A 13,197-nucleotide genomic window follows, 5' to 3' on the forward strand; every position below is an offset into this window, starting at 1 on the left:
ACACCTGCTTAAATTGAGTTAGAAAACTACAAGCCAACCAAAATAAATGTATTGAGAAAGAAAGCCTGAAGCAGAGGTAAATGGTGAGAGCTGGGTTTAGATTCTTTAGAACCATAATACTTCAATCTGGGATATTCCTGTTGGGAAAATTTTGTGATTTTCCTATTTTACCATCAATGAAATCAGCAGTATTATTTTGTAAATCAAATTTATAGAACAAAATGTATTTAATCAAATATATGTAAAGACAAAACATTTTAGGATCTGTGAACAAAGTAATTATAAATAAAGTGCACACAAAATTTAAGGATAATAGTAATTTCAAAATCTAAAATTGTATTAAAGTTAGAAGAGTTGGACAAGAATGGAGAGGCACATGATACATGTTATCCTAAAGCCGCTATCACCTCCCAACATGCGAGTTCTAATGGTTGATAGAAACTCCAAGATACAACCCATCAAGCTCGCAACTGCTTCTTTCCACTGTGTACGTCTACAGGAGGAAAAACAATGTTAAAGAAATAAGAAAAAGAATAGTAGAATCTATATAGTACTAGGAAAGAGAATGCAATCTCCCCCTTTTCTCCAAAAGGTGGGAAACTCACTCTTATAGGATTGTTTTGCTCACTGTTATGTGCCTTAAAGGTCAAACCAAAATAAATCTCATAAAATTCAATTTACAAAGGTTCACAACGGTCAAATATAGTAAAATACAGTAATCACTATGGCCTTAAATTCTTGAAGGTGATTTTGAATCTTTTGAAAAAAATTTCAAAGTTTCCAAATTGTTCGCAATACAAATTTAAATCAGAGATCCAAAGCACAAGGTCAGGTCACAGGCCAAAAGTAGGTATAATAAATCTCATACCTGGAAAAACTTGACTAATTAATTTATGGCCGTGGCCTCTTACCATGATCAGATGCTTGGACAAAAGTTGTAGCTCTAAAGAAACTATCAAAAGCAGAAAGTGACTCATAATGTTGCAAAAGTATGTCATTCAACAGCAACTTTGATTTCCCAAGAAACAAACAAAATCATGCCAATAATGAAATTCAAGAAACTGCTAACTTGGATTCCGATATTGGTTTGACCAGTCATCCCATCCATGCTCATGCATGTGACTTTCATACTGACATCATAGCCATTGATTTCATCCTCAAAATTTAGTTTTGGATTTTAGAGTTAAATTTCCATTTAATTATCTGAAGGAGACTGCAACCATATTTGCACAACCATTTTTTTTTCCCTTTTTTGGTTTCATAAATTTTGTTAGGGATTAGAGTTTCCTAAACTTTTTCTAACAAGCGTGCATAGCATTGATCAAAATATTTAGATTCAAAGAGATTTGAATCTAACAAAAGCTTTATACATCCCAAGGTTTAGTGAGCATTTTATTTTGGTCAGAATCCTTTTCTAAAATTTAATATTCATTTCTCCATACCATAGAAAAGTTACATCCCATGTAATCCTCAAATTTGTAAAGATATATAATAAATAGCACGGAGGTTTTTACAGTAGTTTTCTTCTAAGAGTATCATAACATGAATTCCAAGCAGCTTCTCAATTATGAAAAATGTGCAATGAATAAATAAGTTGCTTCAGAAATATTTTACACAGACATGCTCAAAATTCAGTTGACTGGTAATCATTAACTTAGAATACCTCCTGCTTACAGCTCACTCAGTAGGAGAGAGAGGTCCCCAAAGTCCCCAAAATCCTCAGTGATGTCCTGTGTAATCATGCTGAAACACCTGAGAGGTATGCCCAGTCTCTGTTTTTTCTTAATTATGCTCTCTACAAAGTTGCATTAAGAAAACACGCTAGTGCGTGTCAAGCACTCATTGTTCTTTAAATGGCTCATGATCTCATCAAGCAACTTGTAAATCTCTTTAATCTTTGGGTGTGATTTATCCCCTTTCTGGAATTCATGAATCACACCATCAAGTTCAATTGAACTACACCCAGGAGTCTTCTCCAAATTTCTCTCTTTCATTGTCTTTCTCAACTTCAATGCATCCCTCCATCTGTTTGCAGAGGAATATATGTTTGACATAAGTACATAAGCACCATCCTTTCTAGGTTCAATCTTCTCAATTTTTTTCATTACACTTTCCCCAAGCTCAACTTTTCCATGGATTTTACAAGCTCCGAGTAACGCCCCCAAAACAAAAGCATCTGGTTCAATTGGCATGTTTCTGATAAATTCCTCTGCCTCATTTATTAATCCAGCACGGCCCAAAAGGTCAACCATGCAACCATAGTGCTCCAATTGAGGTCTTAGGTTGTAGATTGTTGACATGTCTTCAAAATATTTTCGGCCTTCCTCCACAAGTCCTACATGACTACATGCAGTGAGGACACCAACAAAAGTCACCTCATCTGGCTCTATGCCCATTTTAGGCATCTCTGAGAAGAGATCCAATGCTTTCCCCCCTTGCCCATGCATAGCTAACCCCACAATCATGGCAGTGTACGAATAAACATCTTTACGGTTCATGGCTTGAAATACCCAACAGGCTTGATCTATGCTTCCACACTTTGCATACATATCCACTAGAGCATTCCCGATAAACCCATCTGCTCTGATCTGATTTCTATCTAGATATGCATGGACCCACTTCCCCAACTCAAGTACTCCAAGATTGGCACAAGAGTTGAGAACAGCAACTAAAGTGACATCATCTGGCTTGACACCCAGCCTTTGCATTTTCCGAAACATGTACAAGGATTCCTTAAACTGCCCCTTCTGAGCTAGCCCTGATATCATAGAATTCCAAGAAACCACATTTTTTACGGGCATCTCTTGAAATACCTTACGAGCAAAATTAGCATCCCCACACTTCAAGTACATATCAACCAAAGCATTCCCAACAAAAACATCCAAATTCACATTACTATTACGAATAATATACCTATGTAACTTCCTCCCCAATCTCAAATCACCCAATCTAGCACAAGAGGAAAGTACAATCACCAGAGTCATTCCATCAGCCTGTAAATTCTCCCCACACATCTCAAAGAACAGCCCAACCCCTTCCCTCGCAAAACCCATTTTCACATACCCCTGAATCATCGTTGTCCAGGAAACCAAGTCCCGTTGAGGACTTGTATCGAACACCTTCCGGGCACTCCGAATAACATCACAAACTGCATACATCCTCATCAGTGTGTTACTCACATACACATCTGAAGCCAAACCCATCTTAATTGCCTGCCCGTGAACCTCCTCACCCTCTCTCACCGCCCGAGACTCCGCACACGCCTTGAGAACAAAAGGGATGGTGTAATTATCAGGAACAATGCCTTTACTAAGCATTTGTTTGTACACCACCAAACCTTCAATTGAGTCATTATTGGAAGTAGCCAAACCCCTGATAATGGCATTGTAAAGAGGAAGATTTGGGGTGCGCAGTTGGGCCAAAAGTGAAAGTGCGTATCTGGGGTCTATAGGCAAAGACTGAGCGCATAAAGCAGAGAGTCTGGTGGAAATGGTGAGTTGGGCATCGGGAGAAGGCATTGTTTTGATGATAGAAGCATGGATTTGCTTGAGCCCTTTAATGGATTTGCAGGTTTGGAGTGTGGAAAGAAATGATAATTTGTGTGGGTTGAAGTCATGTGGGAGCGTGGAAGCAAGAGAAGATGATGAAGAAGATAGGGCCATTGGAACGAAAGATGGGTAGTTAGTCGTTAATACCTTAGGGAACATAGGGGTCTGTTTGGCAGTGCGATATAAGCACAATCTTATGTTTTTAAAAACAAAATTATTTTTAAAAATTATCACTTTTATTAAACTGTTTTTTTTAAATAAAAAAAAAAGTAAAAAACTAGAATAATTGATAAGTTGTTGTCTAAAACTAAGCGGGAAAATTATGCTTTAATGTTAAATGGGTTTGAAAATTAGCCCAACATCTCATAGTTGATGGGAAGGATAAGAAACAATAAAGGATAAAAATATCTATTTAAACCATCATATCATATATTATAAACTTTGTTGATTGTGCGTATGACTATATGATTTGGAGGCTCTAACAAAAATCAGCAAATTATGTCACAATCATTATAACAAATGTATTTAACTTTGAAATAAGTAATGTAAAAAAATAAAAGCACATTCATTTTCAATTTCGTCTTCACCACTTATTACTGTTTCTTTACTAAATTATTTTAGGTTGGGTGCAAAAAGAAGTCCAAAAAGGTATTTTTCTTTTCTTCTTCATTGCAAAAATAAAAAAATAAAAAAATAAATTTAGATTAAATTCTAGTTTTTAACATATCTTTTATTTATATTTTTCATGATTAAATAAAATTCTCCATCTAATTTGTAAGTCATTTTACAATTAGTTTCTGTATATTTAGAATTGAACAATTTACCTTTTAAAATTATTTAATAGTATGACTTCAATTTTTTTTTAAAAAAATTTTACTAATATAAAAACTCATGTGATATAATAACCATTCAAAAGGTTTAAATATTGTGTGACAATATTTAATAATTTTGTCATAGATTGTAGAATCTTAAACTTTAGGAGTGAAGTTGAAAGACCCAGAAGGTCAATGATGTAAAATATAATTTTAACTGAGAATTTTTAAGAAATGATAGTTTTTAAATAATTTTTTGTCTTCTTTTCAATTAATTTTCCATGGAAAATAATTTTTTTTTAATACTTTTAAATGTCAAACCATTGGAAACATAATTCACATATCTATATGGACATAGTTTATGCATGTACATAAATTTTGCATCATTATACAAGGGTGTTATGTTAATTGTATAAGGATAAAATACTAATTGTACAATGAGTGTACAAGGCTGCTTTTTGTGTTGGATTTCAATTGATTCTAAACCATTTTTTTATTACACTAGCCGTACAAAAGCAAATGTACTAACTATACAAGGGTTGTATAAGGTTACCCTTTGTGGAGGATTTTAATCGATCTTTTGAATGAATGTTTTTTGTCTTATCATCTAAAGATTGCACACTCTCATGCCACAAAATCCTCCATTACACGCTCATCTTGTGTGCTTGATTTAACTTACATATAACAATTCGAATATTGACCCTACTAATGATGTTTAGGGAAAAATTTTGTTTTTACATTTTTCATCATTTTCTGAATCAGACCATTGGACATGATTCACACATCCTATATGGACATAAAATTTATGCATGTGTATGAAATTTGTACCACTATATAAGAGTGTTATACTAACTTTATAAGACAAATGTATTTACTTTATAGGGAGTGTATAGAACTTTCCTTTATGGAGGATTTCAATCAATTTTGAACAACTCCCTTTTTTTTTCCTTGTCATCCAAAAATTGCATACTCTTATGCCACACATTTCTCTATCACATACCCATCTCATGCACTTCATTAACTATCACATGACAATTAGAATACTTACCCCACAAATGACATTTAGGGAAAAATTTTGTTTATGAGTCTTCTGCAATTCTTTAAACCAAGCCATTGGAAACATTGTTCACACACATATGTGGACACATAATTTATACATGTGTATAAAATTTGCAGCACTATATAAGGGTATTACACCAAATGTTCAAGGGAAATGTACTAATTGTACAAGAGGTGTATAAGACTGTTATTTTGTAAAGGATTTTAATAAATTTGGAACCATTTTTTTTTTTTGCTTGTTACCCAAAGCTTGCACACTCTTATGTCACACACTCCTTTATCACACACCCATCTCATGTACTTTATTTCAGTCACATATGACAATTCAAATATTTATCCTACTAATGATATTTGGGGGGAAAATTTTATTTTTAAGTCTTCCACCATTTTCTCAACCAAAGCATTGAAAACATGGTTTATACACCCATGTGGACAAAATTTATGCATGAGCATGAAATTTGCCCCATTGTGTAAGGTTGGTACACTAACTATTTAAGACAAATGTACTAATGTACAAGGGAAGTACAAGGTTGCCCTTTGTGAAGGATTTGAAGTGATTAAGAAAAACTCCCTTACTTATTTCCCTTGGCTAAGGATGAGGGACATCCTCACACATATTTCTTGATCACACACTCATCCCATGAACTTTATTACACTCACACATGACAATTTGAACATTTACCCTATTAATGATGATTAAAGAAAACAATTGGATTCAATTTTTCACCTTTTCTAAACCAAAAAAATGGAAACATAATTAACCCACCTATGAGCACACATTTAGTAGGAGGTGTATTGAATTTTCCCCATTATACAATGATGTTACACTAACTGTACAAGGCAAATACATTAAATGTACAAGAAAAATGCACTAACTATACAAGGAGTGTACAAGGTTGTCCTTTGTGAAGGATTTCAAGTGAATCTAAAAAATGCCCTTGCTTATTTCCCTTACTTAAAGACAAGGAACTTCCCTCACATAGATTGTTTCATCCCACACTCATCTTATGCACTTTATTACACTTGCACATGGTAATTTGAACACTTAACTCACCAATACATTTACATCCCATATGAAGGTGGATTAACCATAATATTTAGGTACCAACTTTTCTAGAAAATAAATTGATGGAAATCCATAGCATAATCGTAGCACATTGAACATATCTAATACAACTTTTGAATGACAAACTTGACCACGATTGTCATAACACATCCAAGTAGAAATTGATCAAGGAAATTTGTTGTATGGCCTCTAGTTGTCCTTATTACTTTTTCATCATCGGGTTGCCCAATAAATTGATTAACTACTTCATCTATAGATGATTGACTTGGTATTTCAAGTCTTTTCCACTAAGGCTTGTAGAAAACTCACGCCAATACAACCTCCTGATGGGTTTTGTACGATTTATAAACGTTGTCCTAGTAACCAACAACTTGAACTTGACATTTAGGCTAAGATGGGTACACATTTGGCTTCCCCTTCCAACATAGAACTTGCCTTTATTTCCCATCTCCGGCTTCGCATAAGCACAATTGCAATTGTATTTGTTAATAATGATGAAAACAAAGCAATATTTGTACATGACTCTTTCTTCCATATTTGATAAAAACATTGACAGGTAAATTTAAATGAAAATATCAATTACCGACTTCTTTGCATAAAAATATCTAAACTAGAAGCTTGATCTACATTGCAAATTGAGGTTGTTTAGATGGTGCATAGAATGAGGCAATGGTGTGGAATGGTTATATCATATATAAGCTTTCAAGATTATCCCAAGGGCCTACTTGTAATGCAAAAAATTATAATGATGATTCCACTCTTTGAATGAAGATATGTGTGGCTCATAAAGGTGTAATCGTGAAGTCAGATTTCTAATATATAATCTTACTACATTGAGTCATTGCTTTCAATCAATTATAAAATATGTTTTTATTTTTTTCATACCAAAGTCTATTTCAACTCATTTATGTCTTCTTATTGTACTCTCTTGCAAGATATTCAAAATGAATGTATTCAATTCCCCATCACATGCAATATGTGAATCTTATCAAAGTTGGTAATAAGATAAAAAAAAAAATTGTCACAACTACATATAACACTAATCAAATCTTGTTCATAAATTAGGGAGAAAAACAAAGTTTATTATTATTTCGAAGCCATTTGTTTAATTAATTGCCACATTAATCCCAAAATTTGGACTAAAATATTAGATAGGTAACCCCAAGGGTGAGTCTTAAGTGGTCATTCAAATGCATTTGAGATTGAAGAACTTATTTCATATTGCCATTGTTCAACATTATTGAGAACCTTGGATTACTTCGTTCCTAGGCCTTGATCTTGTAGGATGTATGATCCTATCCTTAGGGTTTTATAGATCTAACACATCAGAAAATAATGACTTCAGAAACCATTTTAGAATAAAGATCTAGAGATTGACAAATTCATACCTGGATTTGGATGTTCCCGAATCAAATCTGTGTGGTAAAAAAGAAGCCTATAGTCTAGAGGTCTCGTACACCCAAAGTTTTTCTCCCAATGACCCTAACCACGACCTTGGCACTCTAAAGAGTGGGCTTTAGAAGGGAGGAAGCTTTAACTCTTTCTCTCTCTAAAGGTGAAAGACAACTAACTAGAAACCCTAACCCCTAAGGGGGTATTTATAGGGTTCCCTTACTAGGCTTAAGTCATCTAAACCCATATGGGCTTGGGTCACTTAATCTAATCCAAAACAGGTCCTAATTGATTAATAAAACAATACAGGCCCATCAATTAATCAACTAACCTAATCTAGAGACCTTTCCAATTTAATAAATATTCTCATGGAAACTTCATAATAATTTATTTCATTAAATACTATAAAAAATATAACTTTTTAGTAATTCCTTAATGGATAAAATATTCTCTATAAAACACTTCCAAAAATGTTTATTTCTTTAAAAATAATTAAACACTCTATTTTGGAAAGTATTTTCAAAATATTTTATATTTCCATTAAATTACTAAAACTTCCAAGGCTATTTTGATAACCCTTCTTATCATAAATTCTCTATCATAAGATTTTTCAAATATGTTATTTACCTTTTAAATTAGGACTCCTATGCTGAAAGAATTGCTCTTACTCCTTCTCTTTGAACCATCCATTTATGGAATATGCTCTTTTTCTTTTTCTTTTTATAGGGCTTGGTTTTGAACTCCTATTTTCCACCCATAAAATTTTCTCAGCTGCCAAACAGAGAGAAGAGAGGAAAATTTTGTTATTCCTGTTTGGTATAATACTGAACTTTAATCTGAGCGTATGACTAAGGTGGTGTTTGTTTTTTTTACTTAATCCTTTTAGTGAGGGACCGGAGGGGGGGGGGGGGGGGTTTCTGGTCTTTTTCTTTTTCTTTTTATAGCGTATGACTAAGGTGGTGTTTGTTTTTTTATTACTTAATCCTTCTAGTCAGGGACCCGGGGGGGGGGGGGGGGGGGTGCTCCTATTGTACTCCTATTTTCCACCCATAAAATTTTCTCAGCTGGTCTGGGCGTATGACTAAGGTGGTGTAAATTTTGTTATTCCTGTTTGGTATCATACTGAACTTTAATCTAAGCATATGACTAAGGTGGTGTTTGTTGTTTTACTTAATCCTTTTAGTGAGGGGGGTGGGGCAGGTGGTGGCTTGAGAAGGAAGGAAGATAACCAGAGAGAGGGTGAGCAGCCCGGGGTGATGGAAGTTGGCTTGAGAGGAAACAGAAAAAAGAAGGGGAGCGTTCTAAGGTACGTCTACTAAGCCACATTTTTCTATTGCCATTGAAATCTTTTGGGTTGAGGTTATTATGCTATAATATATCCGCTGCTTGTTCTTCATGTGAAATTTGATATAGAATGAACTAATTCTTCTTTTGCTCTCCTTTGTGTGCTTGAGTGATACCTTTGAATCTCCATTTCCATAACCTACTCTTCTCATTTCTCCATACTGCAAGTCTCCTCATTTCCATCATCACGTCCATTTTCTCATGCCTCATACCCAACCGAATCTGTTAGCCACATCCATTCCAACCTCCATACCCATTCATCAATCCTCATGCACGCATGGTCCTCATCTATACCCATCACGTCTTCTTTCATGCTCATTGCACCCACTGCTGGCTGCCCATTCCCCTCATCACGCCCATTCCCCTCAAAAATCATACCCATTACAATACCCATCCTCTACACCAACTTTCATGCCCGTCTTTCCCATACCCGTGGGCATCTCTCACTCACCATCTTCCCATTCCTACCATCAGCCAAAGCCCTCATTCTTGGTGGGGATGGACTCCCGGAAGCGTGGCGACTCCTCCCTCACGAGCCCCCTTGGAGGCGGTCGCCCTGGGAGAGTGAAGAAAAAGAGCTTGAAGGTGGCTGCCAAGGAGGCTGCTGGTGGGGCTGATGGTGCCCGGCTGGAGAGGTGGACTGTGAGGAAGTTTGGAGCTCTTGGGCTTGCCCATGTTGGCCTTGAACTTGGGCTTAAGTTGAAGCCCAGGCCCAAGGTGTGATGGTGATGGTGCTTTGGGCTTAAGTTGGAGCCCCGGCCCAAGTTGATGCTGAGGATGGATGCCTTGGGCTTGCCCATGGCTTTGGTTTCGGGCTTAAGTTGGAGCCTAGGCCCAAGTTTGCTCATGGAAGGCCCCATTGCTCCTTATGCTAGCCACTCTCATGGCCCAAGTCCATGATGAGTGAGCCCATTTAGCTACTTCATGTCCTAACAAGTTTTAAATCTTTAATCTTAGTAAACTATTAACTTATTCATGCATTTTCATTTCATTTTTTTTTTATTATCTTATGTTATCTTCACCAATTTAGTTAGCTCAAACTTAAAGGCAATTAAAAGACAAATTATTATTGTTAATTATATTTTTATCTCGAAATTTATACTATTCAATTTCGCTAGCTTAAACATTATGATTGTTAATTATTATTTCATATGTATCTACTTATCGTCTTTTAAAATATCATTCGTTAAAGCCTAATTCTAATTCTTCAAAAATCCAACATCCCAAATTTAATTTTCAATTTCAAAATTTATACCATTCAAATTCGTCCGTTTAAATATTATGTTTGTCAATTATTATTATTATCATTTTGCATGTATTTATTTGTCATCTTTTAAAAATCTCATTCATCAAAGTTAAATTCTAATCCTTGAAAAATCTCATATCCTAATATAATCTTTTCCGTTTAAATCTCATTTTCATCAATTAAGAATTATTATCATATGTTATCTAGCTATCTAAAGTCTACAACTTTCAAAGAAATCATGTGTCTTAATTTAATTCTTCAATAATTAGTTCAAATCTCATTTTCATCCATTAGAGTTAGTATCTCATATTTATTTACTAATTTAAAATCCAATCCTTCAGAAATCTGATGTCCTAACTTAATTTTCAAACCCCTAAAAATTCCACTATTCTTTTTATTCCGTTTAAATGTTATTTTCGTTAATTAGTATTATCATCCTATACGAGTTTACTAATTTAAAATCCAATCATTCAGAAGCCCAATGTCCTAACTTAATTTTCAAACCCCTAAAAATTCCACTATTCTTCTTATTTGGTTTAAATGATTAAAAATCCAATATCTTAATTTAATTTTTCAACGACTCGTTAGATCTCACTTTCATCAATTAGAATTATAATCCCATACTTACCTAGTTATTTAAAGTCTAAATCCTTCAAAAATCCCGTGTCTCATTTTTAATTTTTCAATAGTTCGTTTAAATCTTATTTTCATCAAATAGAATCATTATCCCATATATATCTAGTTATTTAAAGTCTAAATCCTTTAAAAATGCAATATCTTAAATTAATTTTTCAACGACTCATTTAGATCTTACTTTCATCAATTGGAATTATAATCCCATACTTAGTTATTTAAAGCCTAATCCTCCAAAAATCCCCTACCTTAATTCAATCTTTCAAATATTCGTATAAATATTATTTTCATTAAATAGAATCATCATCCCATATTTATCTAGTCTAATCTGTCAAAAATCCCATGCCTCAATTTAATCTCTCAATAATCCGTTTAAATCTTATTTTCATCAATTAGAATCATTATCTCATATTTATCTAGTATTCCAAAGTCCAATTCTTCGAAAATCCTATGTCTTAGTTTAATTTCTCAATCCTAAAAATTCCACTATTCATCTATATCTTATTTTCATCAATTAGAATTATTATCCCCCCACTTATCTATTTATTTAAAGTCCAGTTCTTCAAAAATCCAACGTCCTAATTTGATTTTCAATTTTAAAAATTCCACTATTCATTTTCTATTCTTTTAAAAATTTTGCTCCCGTTAATTAGCAACATTATTCCATACTTACCTATTTATTCCCCTTCTAAATTTAGCTATCTGAAATTCCAATTGTCCTATCTCCGAACTTAATTTTCACTTCTCAATATTCCAATTATCGTATTTATCCGGTTACTCACTTATTGTTATCACTATTATTGTTATCATTTTATTCATTCGTTTCTAAAATGTCCGCCTTCAAATGATTTTCAAGATTTCCAATTTTCATAAATCAACTTTCATAATTTCTACTTTTCAAATAACTTACAACTCTGATCCCTTTCAAAATTCAACTCCCAAAATCCCAATTTTCGTGAACTCAATTTTTCTTAAAAATCCCGAACTTTTAAATAATTCCTTAAAATCCCAATTTTCTTCCAAATTTAATTTCTAAAATTCTCATTCTTACATTTAATTCCTAAGAATCCAATTTTCAAATAATCTTCAAAACTCCAATTTTCAAATAATCGCTAAGATTTCGACTCTTGAATGAATTTCAAAAATCCAGTTTTCCTTCGAACAATTTTAATCCCTGCTTAGTGATGCATGTGATATGTTTCGTACTCTATATTGTGCATTGACTCCATTTCTATGATAGCGCATTGTTCGTTCGTGGACCAGGTACGCATCTACTCCTATTCTGGTCACTCTCTATTGCATGCTTCGATTCCCATATGCGCCTAATCGATTTGAGTATCCATTGATTGTCATATCAGCTTCATTTTATTAGTAGAGACCTGACTTTAGGGACTTAAAGGGGTGCTACGGTCTTTACCGTACCTTCCCGATAAGCAACCTGACCCCCGAGTCCGATCAGGTTTTTCGTAGATCACCTTTTCCAAAATAAGGAGTCGCACTTAGGGTTTTCTTTCTTATTTTGTTACCCTTTAAAAATAAAACAAAAATAAGTGGCGACTCCAAGTCAATTTTTCTTAATCAATAAAATTATTTTTCAAAATCAAAATCGAGCTCGCCATCGAGTGAGAAACGCATGAACCGAAATGCGGGGTCCACAATTAGGTTGTTTGTTTTTGTAGTATTTTATTTCTAAAAAACTAATATGTTTTTTTTTTTATGTAGAAAAAGCTTTTTCTATTTAGTAAAAAGTTTATAATAAGTCATGAAAAAATAGAAAAACAAACAATCTAAATTCTGAAAACAAATTACGTTCAATAAAAAGCCAAAAAAACAAACACCACCTAAATCTAAACACTTAAACTTAAGGTACAAAGGAATGGAATATTTCATTTATGTAGCCACATGGTCACTTTTGATTTGGTGTCACTTTTTGGTACCTTAGAAAAAATGGCCAAGGCCACAATGGGCAATTGGGAACAGAGGAGAAGTGCTACCACTGTACAGGCAAATACTAGGGATTTTTATTCCTTGTGCTTTTTACCAATAAGTTTCTTTCCTGCCAAGCAAGAGTAGGCAAAAATGGTGAACAAGCATAAA

At 33.9% G+C, this 13,197-nt stretch overlaps 1 protein-coding gene across 1 annotated transcript; it reads right to left on the reverse strand.

Moving 5' to 3' along the window:
• Positions 1 to 302: 302 nt before the first annotated feature.
• On the reverse strand, positions 303 to 3,716 carry LOC100243207 (pentatricopeptide repeat-containing protein At1g08070, chloroplastic). The gene is made up of 2 exons (XM_019225411.2): positions 1,664 to 3,716; positions 303 to 493 (listed from the first exon to the last, which is right to left on the reverse strand). Exon 1 carries the CDS (start codon positions 3,705 to 3,707, stop codon positions 1,809 to 1,811), a length of 1,899 nt encoding a protein of 632 aa, XP_019080956.1. The 5' UTR covers positions 3,708 to 3,716; the 3' UTR covers positions 303 to 493; positions 1,664 to 1,808.
• Between the last annotated feature and the right edge of the window lie 9,481 nt (positions 3,717 to 13,197).

Source organism: Vitis vinifera, chromosome 15, assembly GCF_030704535.1.
Source record: "Vitis vinifera cultivar Pinot Noir 40024 chromosome 15, ASM3070453v1".
Lineage (NCBI taxonomy): Eukaryota > Viridiplantae > Streptophyta > Magnoliopsida > Vitales > Vitaceae > Vitis > Vitis vinifera.